Below are 23,897 nucleotides of genomic sequence, written 5' to 3'. Positions count from 1 at the left end.
CCCGAGAAGTGTTCGAAAACGACCCTGAGACTGTAAGGAGATTGGGATTGGGGGAGGGGAGGAGTGAATGGCTTGGGTGTGTGCGTGGGACGAGATGGGGGTAGTTTAGGGAAAGCCCCTGGGGCGCGGTGGCCGACAGAAGAGCGCTTATTCAGTCTCTTCGGGAGCTGCTGGTGCATGCCTGCGTCCATGCATCCTTTTCCCTTCCTTGCCTGTTCTACTACTACCCTTCCTGTCCCTGTCAGAAGCAGCTGGAATTAGGGCTCCAGCTGTCCGCACAGCTGGGGAAGATGTTTGGAGGAGAAATCATTAGATAAATAATTTAAACCACACAACATAACCAGGGCTTTGCTGAACAGGGTTTTACAGAAGCGCCGGGGAAGTCCTACGAATTCTCTTTCTTTTTTCTGGATACACACGTTTAAACACACACATGATATGCATGCGCAGATGCTCTGGTTAGCTGATTGGGTGCCCTTGAGATTCTTTTATCATCTCTGTCTTCCACTGATGGATTTCATGGGCTAGTACTTTGCATTGGGGGTACAGGTTCTCATTTCGCATCCTAGGGTATTTTGTAAAGTCATATTCTAAAAGGATAGAATGAGAGAATGAGTGCAAGGTTGTCAAGGAGAACAGAGCTCAGAGGACACTCGCCTATATTTCTTTACTTTTTTTTTTTAAACTTAATAATCATCTTTAAGATCCTGCACTTCAGCAAGGATAGAAAGAGGCGTGTCTTGTACTGCTAAGTGAAATAAAACCTACAACAGAGCAGGCTTGTTATCCTTATGCTGGAACTTGCAACAGACTCCTCAAAGCAACAATTATAAGGAAAATCCACTTTGAAATAATTTGAGGAAAATACATACATATATACGTATATATGAAATATATACGTATGTATGTTTAGAAATAGAATTGTGGTGGGTCTTTCTGTTTTTGAGCCCATCCGGTTTCTCCCCTCTTATTTTCTTCCCTGGTTGGTGTGGAGTCTGTCTGTGCTGTATTCCTTTACATTTTTGGAGGGGGGGCAGTTAACCTCGAGAAGAATAGTCATGTTTTTCCCCTGAAAGTAGAAATGATAGAGGGCATTGCTTCAGGGAGCAGCTCCCAAAGGAGTATTAAATACCCCTGGAATTACTGTTAGCTTGCTTGTAAAGTAACCAAAGAAAACTGGGGGGGTGGGGGAATGATGTGGGGTGGGGGAGCAAAGGCTGCATGCAAAAGTGGGTACTTCATTACTTCCAGCACTGCATGGTACTTGTGCAGAAGCAGCTGGTGGTCTGTAGACCACAGCCTGATAGCTGCTGGCAGAGAACATCCTTCTATTAATAATGCCTCTGGATAGTGGTGTGCGTGTGAGCCTGGAAGATGGGGACAGAGGAGGACATGTGTGAGAATTAGCTGTCTTTGGAAAGTGTATGTGTGTGTAAAGGGAGAACACTGCATTTTCCCTGGATGTAGATAATTTAAAGAATAAGTATATTGTAATTTCTACTAGAAAATGAATGATAATGCTGCCTCAAACTTTTTTGGGGGGCAAGAGGGCCTAAACAGCTAAACAGGTAGATAGATGATAGGCAGATAAATGATAGTTAAACAAATTGATAAATGTAGTTATAATAACAAAAACTTATATCCTTTTCCCATAGAATTCTTGAGTTATTTCTTATCTACCCTATGCTAGCTTCTCTCCCTCAATATCTATGCAAAAAAATACATTTTCAATTAAAATTTATTTTCTCAACTTTTGTCCAAAAAACCCAACATTTTTCTTTCTATAATAAGGTCTACATTTGCAGAGGCAGACATGATAGTGTGGATAGAAAACTGGTTTCAGAGCCAGAAAGACCTAGGATTAGATGCCACCTTTGACATATACTGGCTGTATGATTCCTACTTACCCTCTCAGTACTACAGGCAACTTCCTAAAACTATGAATACATTTTCAGGGATGTCATACAAATATGCACACTGTAAAGTTTTCCTTAAAATATCCAAAATGACAAGAGCACAATTGCTGTGGAGCCAGTCTTAACATTGTTTCATTTTGATTGCTCATGTAATGACTCTTAATCATATTTGCCAAATGCAACTAGAATAATTTGTATCCATCAAATTCCATCTTTTACTTGTACTGACTGTGTGACCCTGGGCAAGTCACGTTAACACCTCAGCACTCTGGGCGACTCTATGAGCTTCATAGAAGGAGCTCATGTATATTGGTACTAGGAGTTCCTAAATGAAATTACAGGGGCATTCCCTAAACTATCCCCTGAGAAAGTCCATGATCTCTTACATTCCTGTGTTATCAATTACTTGCCCCAAGAAAGCCCTTTTCATTGATTATTTAACAGCCTGATGTGCTTGGAAGTCTTTGCCTTATTTCAGAGCTCTATGCTCAATTTATACACACTTTGATTTTTACCCCTGCTAAAAAATAACAACCAAAAAAAAAAAATGTGTCCCCTCCAACACCCCCCCCAAAAAAACCCCCACAACACACGTAGTTTCCTTAATTTCCCAGGTGGAAAAAAATCATGCATTACATTTTATCTTTGAGTTCTTTTTATTTCTTAGAATATTCCTTAGGCTAATCCAGTTCAATCCTATATGCATTTATTAAGCACCTACTATATGGTAATGGCAAAGGAAATGGAAAAGCATTCCAATATCTTTGCTAAGAAGTCCCATTCACCACACGGGTGTGTCACAGTCCACGAGGTGAGGAAGAGTTGGCCACAGTTGAAGGACTGAACTATGTGCCAGGCACTGTGCTAAGCACTGGGGATACAATTAATAAAAAGACAGTACCTGCCCTCAAGGAACTTACAATCCATTATGGGGAGACAACACACCAAAGGAGGTAGAAAAATGGAAGGGGGAAACCAAGGGGTTATCTTGTTCCATGGAGTTGCTAAAACCAGGCAGTGTAGCCTTGTGTCTAGAATGGCAGCTAGGTGGCATATAGTGCATATAGGGCAGCTAGGTGACTTGGAATCAGGAAGACTAAATCTTCATGAATTCGAAACTGATCTCAGAGACTTGCTAACTGTGTGACCTTGGGCAAGTCACTTAACCCTGTTTGCTTCTCATCTATAAAATGAACTAACTGGAGAAGGAAATGGCAAACCACTCCAGTATCTTTGCTAAGAAAACTCCAGATAGGGAATATAACTGAACAATAGTGCCTGGAGGGCAGGAAACCTTGAATTCAAATCCAGCCTCAGAAATTTACTAGCTTGTGTGCCTCAGGGCAAGTCATTTAGCAGGTCACTCAGTTTCCTCAATTGGAAAACGGGGATAATATAAAACTGTGTGAGTCTCAAATGAGATAACATTTGGAACGCTTAGCCTAGAGCCTGGCAGGTATCAGACAATTGTATATAAATGCTTATTCCCTTTGCTCCCCTGCCCTCCCTGGAATGCACTCCCTCTTCACCTACACCTCTTAGAAGACCTGTCTTCCTTCTTTGCACAGCTCAGATATCACCTCTTTTGAGAAGGCCTTTCCTGATACCCTTGAAATTACTAAGGCGGACAGAGGACAGAGTGCTGGAGGGAAACCTGGGTTCTAATCCAGCCTCAAACACCTACTAGGTATGAGGCCCCAGGCAGATCACTTAACTTCTGCCTGCCTCCATTTTCTCATATGTAAAGTGGGAATAATAATAGTACCTACTTCCCACAATGGGTATGAAGATAAAATGAGATATTTATAAAGCACTTCGCAAATCTCAAATCACTATATATAAATGTTAGCTATTTTGATTACTAGTGCTTTCTTTCTACCTCTTGATATTACTTTGTATTGTTCTGGACATATTTTGTATTTATTTTCTGTGTATGTGTCATATACAGCTTTCTATCCCCCATCCCCATGTCAGTATAGAATTTATACTTTTTGAGAGTAGGGATTATTTTGTTTTTGTATCCCCTGTGCCAAAACGGTGACCTGCACTGGTAGTACTTAGAAATGTCTGTAAAACCGAATGGAATTTAATCAATACGCTGCAAAGACCGTTTCAGCTAAAAAATTCTGCTGTTTGCATTTTAAAAAAAAACCAGACCAGTGATTTCCTTAGCAGATGGAGCTTTCAGTGAGAAAGTTCTACCGACACAAAATGACATCTTCTCTGTTACTTAGAGTCTTAAAGCTGTCTGTAGATGGGGACTTAACCCCCTGTCTCACAACCTCCTGTTTCCAAGGTCAGTTCTCCAGCCTCTATGCCAAGCTCTCTTACTATCATTTGCATTGCCTCTTTAAAGTTCACTATCTAAGTTTCATATTCTTTGAAGCTTTTCTCCACAATTCCAGAAGGAGGAAACATGTTTTCTTCCCTTTGTCAATACCCTTACCTACTTTATTTTTTTAAAGAAAAAATTGAAGTATTATAAAATTTCAGATTTGGAAGAAACTCAGTTGTGGAATGCCATAATGAAAATGTATGTGAAAATATTTTGTAAAGCCAAAAGATCTTATACTAGTATAAGATTATCATTGATCATTATTCCAGGAGTATACTGGAGCCTACTCATAACAGCTCAAAGATGATTGTTAAATTTTCAACATGAACATTTCCACCTTGGAATTGGCAAATTCCACAAATGGGGACTTGATTTAATATTTTGTTGATTGTCTAGACTTAATAAAGTGATGGAGAAAATTTCAATAATGCAGATTAAACTCTAAAGTATATGAAGCTGGTTGTTAAACATTTAGCAGCACACCCCTGATATCCCACTAAAAGTAGGGTGAGTCAGATTTTATCAGTCCTATTATTTCATTAAGGGTTATAAAATAGTAATATCAACAGCAAAAATAGTATTCCAAGAGGACATCATCTATATTGAATCCTCCTTCCCTTTCTTCTAGCTTAGTGAATTCTCAGGGTCAGTTTTGTAACATTCTAGGAGGTAGCCACTTATCCCAGGGCAGGAGTTGGGAAACTTTCATGGAAGGATTAATTTTTAATTCATACTAGTTTGAAAAAGTAATGCTATGCACCATTGTGAAATTAACAACAATACAGCCTCTATTCTAAAAAAAAGGTGAGGAGTCAATTTCACAGTGTCTTTTTAATCTTGATTCCTCTCTTTTCCCTCAAAATTCATTACTAACATTTAACTATAATAACTAGAGTGAACACCTTCTTTGGAGTCAGGAAGACCTGGGTTCAGATTCCCCTCACACACAGAGTAGCTTTGTGACCCTATCTAAGTCACTTAACTTTTCGGTGTCACAGCCAACTCTGATGGGCCAAACACACATTTGCCTAAAAGACTGTCTTACGGAGAACTCACACAAGGCAAGCACTCACACAGAGGTCGGAAGAGGTGATGCAAGGACACTCTTAAGGTTCCTCTGAAGAACTTTGGAATTGATTGTAAGACATGGGAGACATTGGCACAGGACCACTTAGCATGGCATACCTACATCAAAGAAGGCACCGTGCTCTATGAGCAAAGCAGAATTGCAGTAGCTCAGAAGAAGCGTGAGATGTACAAATTTAGAGATATCTCCACTCCAAATGTTCATATGGACTATTTGTGCCGGACCTGTGGTAGAGCCTTCCAAGCTCATATTGATCTGATCAACCACAGTCAGACACACTGTACCCTGACCCCGACATAGCAATGTTACTTTGGTGACTTTTGACCACAAAGGACAACAACCAATCGACCAGCCCCAGCCAACTCTAAGACTGTAAGTTGGGAAGGTATTGACCTGTTGAGGAAGTTCCTTCCCTAGGGCTCCCTGCGCAGATCAAATCTCAGGCCTGGTTAATTAAAAAAAAAAATCACACATTTTAACAAGCCCTTCCCTTACCTTGGTGACTTCTGAGTTGATTACCTTTTTTACATTAGCTCAGGATGCTAAGAGTTCCCTATGTGCTTTCAATTTGTTGTTCCATTTTTTTCTTTTCATAAATGAGCTCATCGGTTCTGGCACTAACTGTGTTGTGGGAATCCTTATGGAATGTTTACAAATATTCTTCTGGGCTACCAGGATGGTAGGAAAACCACATCTTCTCTCTTTTCCTGTTATGAAGTGGAAGCAACCCTAATGTAATAAAAATTATAGCAGACTTAGGATTCAGGAGAACTGAGGTCATTCTGCCACTAGTTAGCTGTATGATCTTATACTTCTATGAATCTCAAAGTTTCTTATCTATATAATCAGATGATCTCAGTTTTACAGACATTTGTAAGTACTACCAATGTAGGTCGCCGTTTTGGCACAGGGGATACAAAAACAAAATAATCCCTACTCTAAAAATCTGTAGTTCTGAGTTACATTTCTCTCTGCTGCTGGTAAAGGAAAAGAGACTGAGATACCTTTTCAAATTTGTTTTACTTTACATCATAAGCAGGGAAATGTTAACTCGGCTTATCTTCGTCTTTTCTGTTCATTATCACAAACTTTCCAATGAAACTTTTGCAGACATCACCTATCTACATTAGGTAGAGAAAAAAAAATAACCACTTTTGGCATGTTTAGATGCTTAACTGAAGAGATTATAAAATATTAATATCAACAGCAAAGATAGATATTTCAGGAAGACATCATTTATATTGCATCTCCCTTCCCTTTCTTCCAGCTTATTGAATTCTCAGTGTGAATTCTGTAATTCTCTGGGAGATAGCCACTTATCCCAAGGCAGGCTTTATGAAAACTGCTTTTATATGTGTGATGGACAGGGTCTTGGATCTATTGTCAGGAAGATTTGGGTTCAAATCCTACCCTAGGTATTTACTAACTGTGTGACCCTGAATAAGTGTCTTGACTTCTGGTCCTCAGTTTCCTCATCTGTAAAATAAGGGGTTGGACTCAGTAGCCTCTAAGTGGTTCTTTTCAGCCTCTAAGCTCCCCTCCTAGTATTCTAGTTTTCTACAGGCATAAGGATTCTCAGTTTTATTCTTTCACAATCCCAGAGGGTAAATGCCTGGCTTGCTGGATCAGAACGCTGTGAATTCCTTTCTCCCATTCTTGTATCTTCCCCTGCTTCACAACCTACTTTAAATTATGTTACCTATCCTGAGTGTTTTCTTTCTTCTGCTTGCATTGTTGTTCATTTTGATAAGTGGCAATGGCTTAATAGAGGAAAGGCAGACCCGAAAGTCAGGACATCTGACACACTCTGGCTGTGTGACCCTTGGGCACTTAGCATCTCAGTGCCCATTGATAACTCTGGGACAAGTGCAGATCTGCATTGGTAGAGGAAATTTCCTTACTGGGGAGATACCCACCCTGAATTCCTAATCTGCCTTTCCCCTCACCCTCTCCCAAATTATTCCCTACACTCACAGTTAGTATATCTCCCATTTGCTCCTATCTGTGCATTCCCTTTCCCTAAGCTTGTAAGTGGATCCAAAAGAGAAATTAACTAATTCCTCCTAGATCTTGATAAACCTTTCCTGAGATCTCCTTCTGGACAGTCACCTCAGCTATTAAGCTATAATTCAAGCTACCATTAGCCCTTACTGTTTTTTTCTGCAGGTGAAGGATGAGCATTGCTTCTCTCCTTCTTTTTACTGTCTCCTTCCCTTCTCTTCTCTCCTTTCATTCACCCTCTTGTGTTTTACAATTTCTTCTCCTTCATTTTTCTTCTTTCATTTCATAGAGTACTTTCTTTTTTTCTTAATGAAGAGTACTTTTCCATATGGTCGCGTGGTAGGTAGCAATGAACTGATGGAGTGATTGGGGTGGAAAGGATCCTGGATTTAAAATCAAAATTTGTTCATGTCCAACTGTTTGTGACCCTGTTTGGACTTTTGTTGGTAAAGATACTGGGGTGATTTGCCCATTCCTTCTGCAGCTCATTTTACAGATACGGAAACTGAGGCAAACAGCGTTAAGTGACTTGCCCAGGATCACACAACTAGTAAGTGTCTAAAGCTAGATCTGAGCTCAGGTCTTCCTGACTCCAGGATTGGCACTTTATCTGCTGTGCCACCCAGAATCCTGGCTCTGTTATGTGTTACCCAAATGACCTTTGCAGCTCAGTGGACCTCAGTTTCTTCTCCTCTAAAATGAAGAGTTTCTATTATAGGTATAGCTGTGGTCTACCACATTATAGTGTAGAAAGGACTCTGAATTTGGAGTCAGAGGACCTGAGTTCAAAAACTGGCTCTGCTGCATATTTACTACCTGGTGACCTCAGCTCAGACTTTACCTCTTGGAGCCTCAGTTTCCTCCTCTGTAAAATCAGAGGATTGTTCTAGATGACATTTAAGGTTCCTTCCAGCCCTCAGTTCTTAAGTTCCTATGGTACGTATGATTCCTCTGTAAGTCTCTAGTCCTAGTTTTTGTTTAATTTTTTAGAAATTCTAATTTTTAATATTTAATTCTAATTATATACATCCTATTTTAATATAATTATAACTTTTTATATTTATTTATTTTGAACTTTGGTTTGATTCTTTCCTTTGTGGTCTACTTCCTTCTTCACCCATCTTTTCTGTTCTGATGAGATGGTTGCACTAAAGATAGCTTTTGCTAATGTAGGCTCTGCTCTGCTCACTGAAAAGCCCTTGTTTTCAGTACCTAAAAAGTACTGAGGTAGCTAGGTGGTACATTGGATAGAGCACGGGGTCTGGAGTCAAGAAGACCCAAGTTTAAACCTGGCTTCAGATACTTATCAGCTTTGTGACCCATGCAAGTCAATTCACCGCTCTTTGCCTCAGTTTCCTCATCTGTAAAATGAGGATAATAATAGCACTTCACAGGATTGTTGTGAGGATGAAAAGAAGTAATAATAATTGTAAAGCGCTTAGCATAGTGCCTGGCACATAGTAACCACTATATAAATGTTAGTTGTTATCATTATTATTATTATTTATCTCTCTGGACCCCAGTTTTCTCATCTGTAAAATGAAAGGATTAGATTCTGATCTTTAAGGTTCTTTTCGGTGCTGAGTGCCTGTGATTCTGTTAGTGATGTATACAAAAACAGTTTGATCCATAGCCTAGTCCTCCTGGCTTCCTACTTCTTTAATCTCAGGCAAATCACTTCACCTGGCTAGACCTCAGTTTACTTATCTACAAAATGAAGGAGTCAGATAAGATGGTCTCTAATGTCTTGCTTCAGGCTCTGGACTAATAGGGTTCTACTCAGTGGAACATTGAGCCATTGTCTTTCCTCTTTCCCCCACTCCCTATAATTGTTTCTTCTGAACTGTATTACATATCACTCAGTGCTCACAGCATGTTCATAAACCTCTGGCATGTGAATTCCTGTAAAAGAAAAAAAAAACCTCCATTATCTCCCAGAGCTTATCTATCCTAGCTTATCCACTCTTATGTACAAGTACAGTCCAAGATAATCCAAAAGCCGGTTCACCAACTCAATTCAGTCCTGTCTCTTTATCTATGCCCAGTATTCACCTACTTAGCCTTTGGCACCTGGATTTAGGTACCCTTATGTTTAGTTGTTTTTCAGTCCTTTCCAACTCTTGTGACCCCATTTGGGGTTTTCTTGGCAGAGATACTGGTATGGTTGCCATTTTCTTCTCTGGTTCATTTTACAGATGAGGAAATGAGGCAAACAGGGTTAAGTGACTTGCCCAGAGTCACACAGCTAGGAAGTTTCTGAGGCCAGATTTGAACTTGGGAAAATAAGTCTTCCTGATTCTAGGGCTGACACTCTATCCGCTGTACCACCTAGCTGGCCCTCAGCTTGGCCCTAATTTTGTTCTATCAGGAAGTCAATATAGAAAGTTTGTGGGCAACAGAGACCTGCCCGGTCCAGCTGGGTTAGGTGTTTGGAAAGAGCCCTGGATTTGGGGCCAAAAGACCTGTGTTTGAAGCTCAGCTCTGCTAACCTGGGGTCCATGAAGCTTTTTTTTAGAAAATATTTTGATAACTGTATTTCTGTATCATTGGTTTCCATTGTAATCTTATTTATTTTATTTTAAACACTTAAAAACATTATTTTGAGAAAGGGTCTGTAGGCTTCACTAGACTGTGGAGGGGAAGGGAAGGAAAGTACATGACAAAAAAAAAGTGGATAAAGACACCTGCTCTATGACTCTGGGCAAATCACTTTCCTTCCATGTGCCTCAGTTTTGTGGTCTGTAAAATAAGAGTTTTGAGGATAGATATCTAAAGCTGGAAAGGACCTCAGAAGCCACCTAGTTCTTGTAATTGTGGAAACTGAGGCCTCGGTGGTTACATGATTTGACCAACATCATATGAGTAGTAAGCATGAGAGGGAAGATAGAAACCCTTTAATATCCCTTCCAGCTCCAAATCTTCGGCTTTCTCTGAACTAGTTGGCTTTTTGGTCTAACCTTGCTTGTGTGGTCTTGGGCAAATCACCTCCTTTCTGTGGACCTCAGTTTCCTTTGTGTGAACTGAGTTTCAGAATAGATGATCTCTAAATTCCTTTTCCGTTCTAACGTTTGTTGAAAAAATAATTTGGAAATCTTTGGACGACCAATATGCCACTTAGGGTTTGGGAGGATCCTGAGCAAGAAAAAGCTGTCATAGGGGCCAAGGGGCCAAGGAGGAAGAGCAGTGAGGAGGATTATTCATATTCTTATGTGGGCCTTCTTTTTTTCCCCTTTAATTGTAATTGTAGTCTCTACTCATCTTTTATAAAGAGTTTGGTTTGAGGCCAAAAAGTTCAGTGGCTTATATCCTGGCCAACACAGTATTTTTTCCCAACTTTTTAAAATATTTTTATTTAAAGTTTTGAGTTCCAAATTCTATCCCTCCTTCCCCCCTCCCTGAGATGGCAAGCAATCAGATATAGTTTATACATGTGCAATTAGGTAAAATATTTCCATATTAGTCATTTTGTACAAGAAGACTAAAATAAAAGAAAGAAATGAAAGAAAGTGAAAAATAGCATGCCTCAGTCTGTATTCAGTCAATATCAATTCTTTCCCTGGAGGTGGATAATATGCTTCATCATTAGTCCTTCAAGATTGTGTTAGATCATTGTGTTGCTGAGAATAGCTAAGTCATTCACAGTTCTTCATCAAACAATATTGCTGTTACTGTGTACAACGTTCTCCTCGTTCTGTTCACTTCACTATGAATCAGTTAAAGTAAGTCCAGGTTTTTCTGAAATCATCCTACTTGTCATTTCTTACACTTCAATAATATTCCATTATAATCACGTACCACAGCTTGTTAAGCCATTCCCCAATTGATGGGCATCCCTTCACTTTCCAATTCTTAGCCACACAAAAAAGAGCTACTATAAATATTTTTGTATAAATAGTTCTTCCCCCCCCCCTTTTTTTTTGATATCTTTGGGATATAGACCTTGCAATGATATTGCTGAATCAAAGGGTATGCACAGTTTTATAGCCCATTGGGCATAGTTCCAAATTGCTCTCCAGAATGACTGGATCAATTCACAACTCTTTTTACCCGGGCAGCAAGTTACTCGTTTTGCATCCCACATCCTTCTTCATCCCTTTTACCTTCCCCCATCATCTTTTCTTTCAGCAGAAAAGACCCACCTGCCTTATTTCTTTATGTGACCTTGAGAATAAGCATAGACACCACGCTAAGTGCGTTATCGTTTGAAAATGTCCTTCTTTTTCTCTCCCTGTGGCCACACATTCAGGTCCTGTGCTTTTTCAGCCATTAATCCTTCCTCTCCTAGAGCATTCTCTGTTCTTCTCCCCAGTTGTCCTGCTTCCCCTAGCCCCTTACTCACCCAATCGACTCCCTTTCTGACTGCTGATCTCTTTCTAACTGCTTCAGCTCTTCCCTCTTAAGGCTGTTCTTTTGTTATTTTCCTAGTCAGAAAACTAGTCAATTCAGTAGATTAACCAGTCAGACAACTGGTTTGGCTGATTTTTTTTTTAGTCTAAATTGACTGGTTGTTTACAAAACAGTCCAAACCCAACCGGTTATGCATGCAACTCAGCTTGAGTCTCCTTTTCTCAAGCAACTACTTCCTGCATGAATTTTTACTGCTGTTACTGATGGGGCAACTAAAACCCAAGAAGGTCAACTGCCTTGCTCTGGGCAAAATTAGAAGAGGCGCCCAAGCCCAGGTCTCCTGAATTCTCTATCCAGGGTTCTTTCTCAGATACTGTCATAGATCTCACTCTTTCGTTTCTCCTTGAATGGTAGGCATGTTTGCATCAGCCTGAAACTTAAGTGATTGTAGGGAAGGTGTAATACATGCAATGCAAGTATCTTTACATGTTTCTGGGTAAGTACATACCACTTTAACTAAATTCCCAGGGCTTGGAGTCATATTAAAATAGAATTGCATCACTCTAAAACTCAGAACTTCTATATTTATTGTTGTTATTGTTTTTAAATGTGGGTGTGATTGAGAAGAGCCTGGAAAATGCATTTCATTTGGGACTAGCATGTGGTCTTTTTGTTTTTCCATTTTGTTCTGTCTGAGGCTCATGGTGGGTGGGCTTCTTCTTCTGTCTTGTATATCATGCTGGTATCTTTCTATCAGTCCAAAGTTCTGCCTTCTTGTCTGTGCCTTATCATTCTCACAGTAGGATCTAAATATTACAAACTGTTTATACATATATACAACTCTCTTTGCTCCCTCTTTAGTATATATATTTAAAATATATTATATATCATTCTATCTTTTATATATTATGTATAACATAATATATCTTGTTATATATACTATATACACACATATAGATGTATATGTATGTAGCTAAACATATTTATATAGCTATATCACTATATATATAGATATATCACTATATATTTGTATAAACAAATATAACATTGTATAAACAATATTAAGTGCCTAGGTACCACTACTGTTGGAATGTGCATATATGTATATAGGTGGATATATGTAGGGACAGCTAGGTGGCACAGTGGATTGAGCACCAGGTCTGTAGTCAGGAAGATCTAAGTTCAAATCCAACCTCAGACACTTACTAGTTGTGTAACCCTGAAGTCACTTAACCCTGTTTGCCTCAGTTTCTTCATCTATAAAATGAGCTGGAGAAGAAAATGGCAAACCACATCAGTAACTTCACTAAGAAAACCCCAAATGGGGTCACAAATAGTCAGATATGACTGAAACAAGTGAACAACAAAGGGTATATATATATATAGATATATGTATATGTACAAGTATGTGCACTTATACATTTGTATATGTGCTGGTCTTGAACTTGATTTCATTGTTATAGAAAGCTCCAGGTGAGAAACTCTCTCTACCAATGCAAGTTGGCACCTTCTCTGCAATTTATGATATTGGAGGCTTACCTGGAGCACTGAGAGATTAAATTACTTGCCTAGAGTTACATACCCATATGTCAGAGGTGGATTTTGAACCAGGGTCTTGAAGACTCCCAAGCCAGGTCTCTCTCACAACAAAGAACTGTCTCTTGGGACATCATACATACTTACATACATGGATGGGTACATACATGCTAGGCTGACGTAGACTGTGTTTTTGGGAAGAATCAGACGCTGTATAAAACAGGAGTTACACATTACCAGTTTCTTTGTTTCAGAGGGTTTAGCAACTGAATTAACACACTTCCCCAAGCAGAAATCTTTCCATTTTTATTTGCTGAGAGGAGAAAGGAGTAAAAGTAAGAAAGATCTTTTTAAGGGTATTAGAGCTGTTATTTGTTACTGAAAATTTAGGCTGCAGTGAGATTGGAGCCTGAACAGTCTAGTCCAAATCTGCATCATGCTATGCCAATGCTTGTTTTACACTGTTGCCTGGCGACATTTTTTATTTCTCTCTCTGTACTTTATGTTTCCCTCCTTCATACTTCGACAGTAAACTAGTATTAAATATTAACCCTTATTTAACCCAGAATTCTTTTTGAAATTTGCTTTGAATTCTGGAGAAGTGGTCTGTGTGCTACAGTTATAATTTTATTAGAAATATCATAATCAAACAAGAAAAATAATTGCATCTTAACATCTGTATCTTTTGAAGTTTGCAAAAAGAGGCAGAGTGGATGGAGAGACAGTCTCAGAGTCAAGAAAATCTAGGGTCAAGTCCTGCATCTCACATGTACTTGCTGTATGACTAAGGAAATCACTTAACCTCTCAGTTCCCCCAAGTAGGTTTCTAAGAGAGCAAATGCTGATCTTCATTGTTGTTGTTCAGTCATTTTTCGGTTATGTCCCAACTATTTGTGTCCCCATTTAGGGTTTTCTGGGCAAAGTTTGCCATTTCCTTCTCCAGCTCATTTTACAGATGAGGAAACTGAGGCAAAAAGGCTAAGTGATTTGCCCAGGGTCACACTTCTAGTAAGTGTCTATAGCTGGATTGATCTGTTCTTCCTGAGTCCAGGCCCAGCACACTATCCATTGTGCCAACCCATTGATCTGCATTAGTAAAGGGCATTTCCTCATGGGGAGCATCCTATATTAGTAATAAAGTGGTAGATCTGGACAAATGGGAAAAAAAGGTTTCCAGAGCCACTTTCCTCATGGCCCTATATGGGAGGTTCTGAAAGAGTTCTTATCCCCATTTTACAGATGAGAATACTGAGACTAAGAAAGGGTAAGTGACTTTTCCAAAGGTCACAGAATATATCAGAAATGAGACTTGTACCTAGATCCTCTGGGTCTAAGATTAGTATGCTTTCTCCCATGTCCATGATGCTGTCTTGATTAACAAAATTTTCTTTCAAGTTTTTTAAACAACTGTTATCAATTTCATCAAGTAAATGCAGATACACAAACACGTACGTATGTGTAAACATACACATGCACGCACACATACATACTTCCCTTTAGTCCTGAATGAAATGAATGAATGAATGGCTATGTAACTCTAGGCAAGTAACCTAACCTCTCAGTGCTCCGGGTAAGTCTCCAGTATCATCAATTGCAGAGAAGGTGCCAACTTGCATCGGTAGAGAGAGTTTCTCACCTGGAGCTTTCTATAGCAATGAAATCAAGTTCAAGACCAGCACATATACAAATGTCTAAGAGCACATGCTTGTACATACACATATATCTATCTATCTATATATATACCCTCTGTTCACTTGTTTCAGTCATATCTATTTGTGACCCCATTTGGGGTTTTCTTAGTGAAGTTACTGATGTGGTTTGCCATTTCCTTCTCCAGCTCATTTTACAGATGAAGAAACTGAGGCAAACAGGGTTAAGTGACTTCAGGGTTACACAACCTGAATGAAATCAGCTTCTTTAGCAATAATGGCAGCATGATGCTACATCAATGTTTGCACTGATATGGACATGAAATCTCCTATTTTCAAGGGAGTTAAGGTGATGATACATATTTTGTAATGACCGTACATATTTACAGGGACTTTTCTTTGAAAATAATGGTGAGAATTGAGTTCCTGATAACCTTGTCATTGCCAGCCTTCATAAAAAAACATTTTGTTCACATGTGGGTTGCTTTAAATCCAAAGAAATATCACCTAGGGGCAGCTAGGTGGTGCAGTGGGTAGAGCACCGGCCCTGAAGTCAGGAAGACCCAAGTTCAAATCTGGCCTCAGACCAAACACTTGACACTTACTAGTTGTGTGTCCCTGGGCAAATCACTTAACCACAATTGCCTTAAAAAAAAAAAAAAGAAATGTCACCTAAAATCAATTTCCTAAATTTAGCATGATGCTTTTCACATCAATAAAATGACCACAACCCAACTAAGTTAGATACTGCCTACCTAAGGCATTGTTGGGTCACTGTGTCATTGGAACATAGGTTTAGAGCAAGAAGGGACCTCAAAGGGCATTTCAGGCCAATGTCCTCATTTTGTGGGACCCCTAAGGGTGAAGTGACTTGCCCAAAGTCAGTCCCAAGGGTAGTTGACTATTACAGCTAGGATTGCTCCGGTCAGATTTTCACAAATAACTGAAAAGTTATACAAGTGACTGCCTTACCTTGATAAGCTCACTGGAGGTGTTTGCAAATCCTGGCTGTCCTCCTTGTCAGCAGTATTATTATGCTAAGTACTTGAAATACTGTATGTTTCTGCTTTCAGTTTCCTTAGAGGTGGACCAAATTGAAAAAACTGAGTGGGAAAATCACTTTTACATCTGCAGTCCAGAAGTGGTTTGTTCCCCAAGTCATTCTGGCCAATGTGTACCAATAGATAGGAGGAGGCAATAAGCAATTATTTAGCCCCTTTTGTGTACCAGTACTTGTGCTAAGTGCTTTACTGATTCTCACCTGTGAGTGGGAATGTCACATATTATCCTCATTTTGTTGTTGTTCCATTATATCAGCCATATCTGACTCTTCATGATCCCATTTGGGGTTTTCTTGGCAAAGACATTGGAGTGATTTGCCATTTTCTTCTCCAGCTTATTGTATAGATGAAGAAACTGAGGGAAACAGGGTTAAAGGACTTGCCCAGGGTTACACAGCTAGTAAGTGTCTGAGGCCAGAATTTGAACCCGAATCTTTCTGACTCCAGGCCTAGGGCTCCACTGCACCACCTAGCTGCCTGTTTTATAGCTGAAGAAAATGAGGCAAACAGAGGTAAAGTAACTTGCCCAGGGTCACAGAGCTAGTAAGTATCTGAGGCTGGATTGAATTCAAGTCTTCTTGTCTCCTGGCCTATCACTCTATCCATTCTATGCACTGCTCTAGATTTAGAGCTGGAAGGAATCTTTAAGATCTAGTACAACCACCTTTATTTTATAATTGATGCAACTGAGGCACAGAGGTAGGAAATGATTGACCTGAAGTTTCAGAAGATTTGAACTTGGCCTTCTAACTCTAGCTATAGGGCTTCTTCCACTGTTCTACATTGCCAACAATGGTGCAGTGGATAGAGTGCAGGCCTAGAATCAAGAAGACTCATTTTCCTGAGTTCAAATAAGGCCTCAGACTCTTACTAGCTGAGTGACCCCAGGCAAGTCACTTCACCCTGTTTGCCTCAATTTCCTCATCTGTAAAATAAGCTGGAGAAGGAAATGGTAAACCACTCCAGCATCTTTGCCAAGAATATCCCAAATGGGGTCATGAAGAATCAGATACAACTGAAATGACTGAACAATAACAATTAGCACAGGACCATTTGAAAACAGGAATGTCTAGAGAACCTTACCATTTGTAGGAACACCTTCCATATGGACCTCTGCATAGGACATCCTCCATGATGGTGGCAAGCAACTCTCGAAAGAATACAAGGTGTCTTTTAAGTTAAAAAAACTGCGCTAAGCCCTTTGGGGCACCCTGTACATCCCCCTGTAATTTAGCGGTAGCGCATTTCTAATGATGGCCAATGGTCAGAAGTGACATAGGGAATATTATCCAGTGGATGTGTGATCATAAAATGAGGTGAGCCAGTCATGAAGTGACAATAAGGATGTGACCGCGGACATCTTCAATGTGGTCCAATGCTCTCTCCCCAACATAAAATGACCTAGAGGAATGTCTCGCCCATAACATAGACAAGAATCCCACAGGAGGAAAAGACATGGGTAGATAGCAATCTTCCTGATAGAGGGAATGCCCCATCAGTGAGATTTAACCTATTGAATGAATGAAAAAGCCTTTATTAAGCATTCACCGTATTGTCAGGCACTGTGCTAACTACTGGGGATACAAATAGAAAAAGCCAGGTAATCCCTGTTATCAAGGTATTCACATTCCTATTGGGGCAAATATAACATAAAGAAAAGTTTAGCTTCTGGGAAGATGGAAAGGACCCAGAATTCTAAGGGTGCAGCAGTAGGTCAGAAGGCAAGACTCTGGTTCTTAAAAGCAGTTAAGATGACAGTTCCAGGGAAACCATAGGGCATAGAGGGAGGGCAAATGATAATAATAGCATTTATGTAGCACTTGAAATATATACTCTCATTTAATCCTCACAGCAACCCAGTGAGGTAGGTACTTTTATTATTCCTATTTTACAGATGGAAAAACTGAGGATGAAAGAGGTTAAGTGACTTACCCTGGTTTGCACAGCAAAATATGTGTCTCAGGCAGGATTTGAACTCACTTCTTCCTGACTACAAGTCCAGTGCTCTATCCACTATGCCATCTAGCTGCCTCAAGGAGGATTTTAAAAGGCAGCAGCAAGACAAATGACAAGACCTGCTAGTCCTCCATCTCATCAGAAAGAATTGAGTTCCAGTCTCATCCAAGCACTGTAAGAAGTCAAATAGCCTGGGTAGGGTGAGAGAGCTAGGAGCTATGTGCCAGATACTATGCTAATCAGCATAGAGTTGATTCATTCTCTGCTGATGGTAGTAATTGCTAATCAAATGACTACTGATCTACTATGTCATTTTAGTTGATTATTTTAAATAATAAATTGAACAAATTGTTCTAGAGACCTAGAGGTGAATTTTTGACCTAGTGTAGATGTGACCCAAATCCTTCTATCAACTTAAGGACCCCAATTTCCTAGTACAGAATGAGGATTCCTGGGAGATCTTCTAAAGTATTTTTTCCTGAAAAGAGACCTATAAAACATCTAAATTCTCTACTTTCTGCTCTAAAGACTGGACATACTGAATGAAGAAAGGAAAAAGATAGGAATGGAAGGAATGCAACATAGGGAGAAAGAGAAAGAAGGAGTTAAGTTTTTTAAAGTTTATAAGTTTTAAAAAGTAAAGTCTTTGGGTAATAAAATTTTATGAAAACAGGGAAATTTGTTGTGGACGAGCGGGTGGGAAAAGAATATTCATAGGAAAGCCCCATGATGCCAGGTTGAGAGAACATGTCTAGTGTGCACCCTTGTCCTGCCAAACTAAGTGTCTGATGTTTTACTTTATGCTGTCTCAGGATGGGTGGCTGCTTTTTTGAGCACCAGACTTCCCCTATAATTGTTTTGCTAACTTGATGAAGAAAAAGGAAAGGAAAGCCACCCCTTAAAAAGCCTCCTGACAGCTAAGAATGACAGCCCTCCACCACCCTCCTCTGCTTCAATCAGATGCATGGTTGCTAAAGAAACATCTTTCCAAAGCAATAGAAGTGGAGTGTGTTAAAATCACAAGAGATGGTGGGTGCCATGGTTACCACTCAGTGACTGAAATGGATGACCTCTAGCTTTAGGGTCCAGAAGTGTCTGCTATTGGTGCCTTCATGCCCAGGGCTAGGAGGAAGAGCCCAAGAGAAAATGAATCAAGTTTTTTTATAGGCCAAGTAAAGGTCTCAGAGAGAGTTCTGCTTGGTTCACAACTCTAGAATTTAGTGTTGTTGTGTATATCCCCCTCTGGTTGAATTCAATAAAAGCTTGCTAAATAGAGTGTGGAATTTACAATGATTTAAGAATGTAGAGATACATAAGGAACAGCAAAGCAGGAAACTCAGAGTTTTACCATTAGTCTGAATTAGGAACACAATTACCCAAATCAAAACCTAAATAAATAAAATCTAGCTATGACATAACTCATCAGCAAGAAGCTTATGTGATAAAATACCACCAAGCCCATCAAATACCCATGGCCGGTGATGAAAGACATCTCAAAGAAATATAATCTGAGTTCCTTTAACATCATACAAGAAGAGTGAGCCACCTTACTTTACAAATTAAGGGCCAGTGATGTAATACAAAAATGTTTGAATTTTTCAGGCCTGCTTTATACCATTGGCACAACCAAAAATCTTATCTTCTTACTCAGTTTTATTTCTTTTTTAAAAGCCAGGAAGACTTTGACTAGATAATTTTGGATAGAGTAATTTTAAAGCAAAATTTGTCTCAATTTGTCACGTTTAAAAATATAGAATAGGAGCAATTCATAATGGTGATGGTCACTTAAATAAAAGACCACATCTGTACAGCTGTAAATATCTAAGTAATTTATGGGTGAAATGGCCTGTTAATCAGGTAATTTGCAGAAAAGGGATAACAGGACATAATAGATAAAAGGACAGACTTTGGAGTAGGAAAGACTCATTTATGATATTATTGGCTAAAGGACGGTGGACAAATAACTTAACCTCTAAATGCCCAGGGCAACTTCAAATTGAAAAAATAAATTACAGATCTGCATTAGAGGGGGTTTTTACACTAGAAGATACCTAAAATGATAAATTTGTAAATCAGAAATACCCCAAATTAAGTCAGGTTTGGGGCTTTGAAATTCCCTCTATTGCCTGAAGTGGGATTTGGAGTCAGTGGAAGTGGCTTAGAATTCTGACTCTTCTATTCATTACCCATGTGACTATGGGCAAATCACCTGGTGAGGCTCAAATTCCTCCTCCATAAAATGAGAGATTGAACTAGATAATCTCAGAGGTCACTTCCTGCTCTAAAGCCCATGATTTCCCAGTTCATTCCATAGACAAGAATAGATAAATACTTACATTGTATATGACATATTATTGCTAGTATTTATTAGCCAATCAACAAACATTTAAGTACCTACTGTGTGTCAGGTACTGTACTGAACTATTATATTTAGAGTGTATAACAAATGTACATGTATGTGATATGTCTATATAAATGTATTACATAAATATATGATTGTATGTATCATGTACATATGTATATTCCTGGTTTTGTGTAGCAACACATATATTAAAATTATAATGAGACAGAAGATTAGCATAGACTATATATATGTATGTATATGTACATATATACACACATCTGCTCTATATATGTATATATGGTGGCTATATATGTGTGTATATAAGGTTTTGTATGTGTTTGTATGAATATATGTTCATGTGTGTGTATATGTACATAATACAAATCAGCTAGGTGGTGCAGTGAATAGAGTGCCGGGCCTAGAGTCAGCAGGGCCTGGGTTCAAATTCGGCCTCAAATATTTACTAGCTATGTGACTCTGGACAAGTCACTTAGCGCTGTTTGCCTCAGTTTCCTAATCTGTAAAATGAGCTGGAGAGGGAAATGGAAAATCACTCCAGCCTTAGGGTTTGGAAACTGAGTTCTCTCCCTGTGTGCTACTGTCCACCAAAGATTGACTTAAACAGGTGACTTGATTTGTGGGGAAAATACGTTGCTGCCATGGAAACTGGAATTTTCTGTCATTAAAAATTATGTGCACTTATAAAAAGCAGTATTTGAAAACATTCCTTGTTGAACCCCAATGTCCATTCATTTCTACATAGGCTGATGTCTATTTTGCCTACGCCTACTTCTGGCTCTGTCTAGCAACATATATACAAAAATTTCTGAGAGACAGAGTAGATTAGCAAGGGCCCTGCACGGGATCATACTCAAATTATGAGATTTTTTTTTTTTCAGTGGCAGCTAAGTGGATAGAGCGCTGGCCCTGCAGTCAGGAGGACCTGAGTTCAAATGAGGCCTCAGACACTTACTGGCTGTGGTAACCTGGATTGCCTCAGGAAGGAAAGAAAGAAAGATTATGAGATTTTCTAGATTGTAAATTCCTTGAGGACAGGAATAAGATTTTAATTTTAGATTTCTGTTTATGTTTAGTTAAGTGCTTAGCACCTTAACTGATGTTTGAGTAAATAAATGGTGTCACATTGAATTTGAAGTAGGGCTTGAATTAAAAACCAAATGAAGGACCAAGACAGGCCAGTCTCTGTTCCCATAAATGTGGGAAAATCACAGTCTGTCTGTCTCTGAAACTCAGTTTCCTCATCTGTAAAAGGTTGATGCCTTTCAAGGTTCCTTCCAGCTTTAAATTCTGTGACCTATTAGCTAATCCAAGGAAAATGTGAGGCAACTTTATTAGCTTATATTTTTATATTATTAGCTCTTATGTTTTTAATATGGGTGGTATAGGAAATGAGCTTCCTAACCCAGATAAACTTCCCGACTTGTGACCTTCTAGCTCTAAATTTCTATGAGTCTATGAACGTGGAGTGGGTAGTTGTATTATGTCATCTTCTCTTATTATAGAATCAAAATCTTGGAGCCTGAAAGTCACCTTAAAAGGTCAAAAGAATAGAAGGCAGTATATGGAGCTGGTGCCATGGGATGGTGCCTGAGAGAACCATTAACAATACTACCACTCGCCATCAGAGACACCTCTTTAACTGTAGTTCTTCAATACTTTTCTTTTTCCACCCTCTTATTTTTTCTTCCCTTAAACCAATTCTTTTTCCCATTTTTCCCATCTCAGTGAATGATGCTATCATTCTTGGGCCTTCAGCTTCAAAATCATTGAGTCACTCCTCCCTCTTCCCTCCCTTACTCTTTCATATCTAAGTGACCAAGCCCTAGGGATTTTTCTTTTGTAATGTCTTCATAACTTCCTTTCCATTTCCATTGCCACCACCCTAGCCCAGGCTCTGTATCACTTCATGCCTGAATTATTTTATGGTCTCTAAATTTGTTTACTTGTGTGCCATTTCCAGTTCCTTCAACCCATCTGACGTACCATTGCCAGATGTAAAGCACTGTCCATTCCCCTATTCAAGAACCTGCAATTATCCTCTAGGATTTTGAAGATACCAAATTCTCCAGCCTGGAATTCAAGTCATCAATTTCATCCCACCTTACCTACATTTTCAATTTTAGCAGCCACTACTTCTCAAGAGGCCTTCTTTCCGGTAGGGCCTATAGACTTCCTGGCTTACACATATTTGATTATTTTTCCCCCTTCTATGTTTTTGTTCATTCAGTATCCTGACATGTAAGCTCAGTATCCTGAGCTTAGAATGTTAATAATAATAAATAAATAAATAATAATAATATTTATAAGTAAATAATAAGTAAAAAAAAAGCTTTTTATTTCAGTCTAAATGCTACCCATCCTTCAAGGGGCTTGACTTCTACATGAAAAGACTTCCAGCTAGCTCTACTTATAAGAAATGACCTTTTTCTTCTCTGAACTCTTTACAGCATGAGTCATCCATACCATACAGTTAATCACAGTTAATTATTTGTCTCCATGGACTGTGTCTTCTCTGGTTGGTCCATGTATATGTCTAAACTCCCAACTAGAATATAACCTCTTAGAGGAAAGGGCCTAACACAGTCAGGGTTGGTCATGTCTTTTTTTTTTTTTCCCCTACTGCTAACTGTCAGTAGCATCCAGTGGCACATATTACTTCATTGTGCTTTTTTTGCATTCAGGACCATTGAGGATGCTACAGGAGGTGCCATCACCTGTGAGAAGAATCCTGTAGTCTTCCTGACTCCCACCCTCATACTCTAACCATTATACTATGCTTCCTCTATAATAATAGTAGTGAGAATTGATATATCATTTTAAAGTTTGCAAAGCACTTTAAAACCATTCTTATTTCATACGTTATTCCTTTATATATCAATTCTATTTTTTCTTTGCCAGTCAGACTAGCCTGGCCAACAGTCATCTGCAGTGCCAGAGGTATTAGAAAGACTGATGTGAGGTCAACATCTGGCTCTGGTAATATGAACAGAGTCAGCAAAGTCAAGGACAATCTTTTTATAGACACAGTGTAGAAAAGACATTAGGATTTTTCAACCACAGGTAGCAGTTTTCCTTATTAGTGCTATTTAAAAAAAAAATAGAAAAATAGTAATAATATTTTTTTTCAAGTGTAAATTAAGGGAAGGGAAAGGGAACAAGCATTTCTGTAGAGTCTAATTATGTGTCAGGCATTGTGCTAAGCTCTTTACAAATACGGTCTCAATACACAGTATCTTACAGTGTATCTAGAACTCGATATATAATACCTTTGCCTATGCAGAATACAACAACAACAACCAAAAAAAAAAAAAACAGGAAAAAAGGGGTGGGGGGGAAGCTGCTGTAGAGCCAAAATAGAGGTTAGGAGACTCATGCACTTGAATGGCAGAAGACACTTTCTTATTCTGAGTTTCTTTATTATTACTTTACACATAATTCTAAAAAGTTTGCTTCTTAGGGTTCACAGTTCATAATGACCTAATCATAGGTACAGTTAGCCCTTCCAAATCACAGTGATTAGGGATAGGGTACCCCCATGATTTGGAAAAGCCACATAAAATTTTTAGCCCCCACTTTGTACCACAAAAGAAATCCAAATTATTATAGTACTAAAAGATAAAATAAGTTATTATACCATACATATA

General features: G+C 39.0%; 1 protein-coding gene across 1 annotated transcript in view; it reads left to right on the top strand.

Moving 5' to 3' along the window:
- Positions 1-23,897, top strand: part of LOC114046210 (growth arrest-specific protein 6-like) — a 126,313-nt gene that overhangs the window by 36,504 nt on the left and 65,912 nt on the right. The window contains exon 5 of the mRNA XM_027866459.1: positions 7-32. Coding sequence (XP_027722260.1) covers positions 7-32 — 26 coding nt within the window. The remainder of the gene's footprint in view (positions 1-6; positions 33-23,897) is intronic.

The sequence above is a fragment of the Vombatus ursinus genome, unplaced genomic scaffold, assembly GCF_900497805.2.
Source record: "Vombatus ursinus unplaced genomic scaffold, bare-nosed wombat genome assembly UNPS02014781.1, whole genome shotgun sequence".
In the NCBI taxonomy this organism is placed as follows: domain Eukaryota; kingdom Metazoa; phylum Chordata; class Mammalia; order Diprotodontia; family Vombatidae; genus Vombatus; species Vombatus ursinus.
The sequence above is the reverse complement of the archived record's forward strand: the minus strand, read 5'-3'. Positions and strand labels throughout refer to the sequence as shown.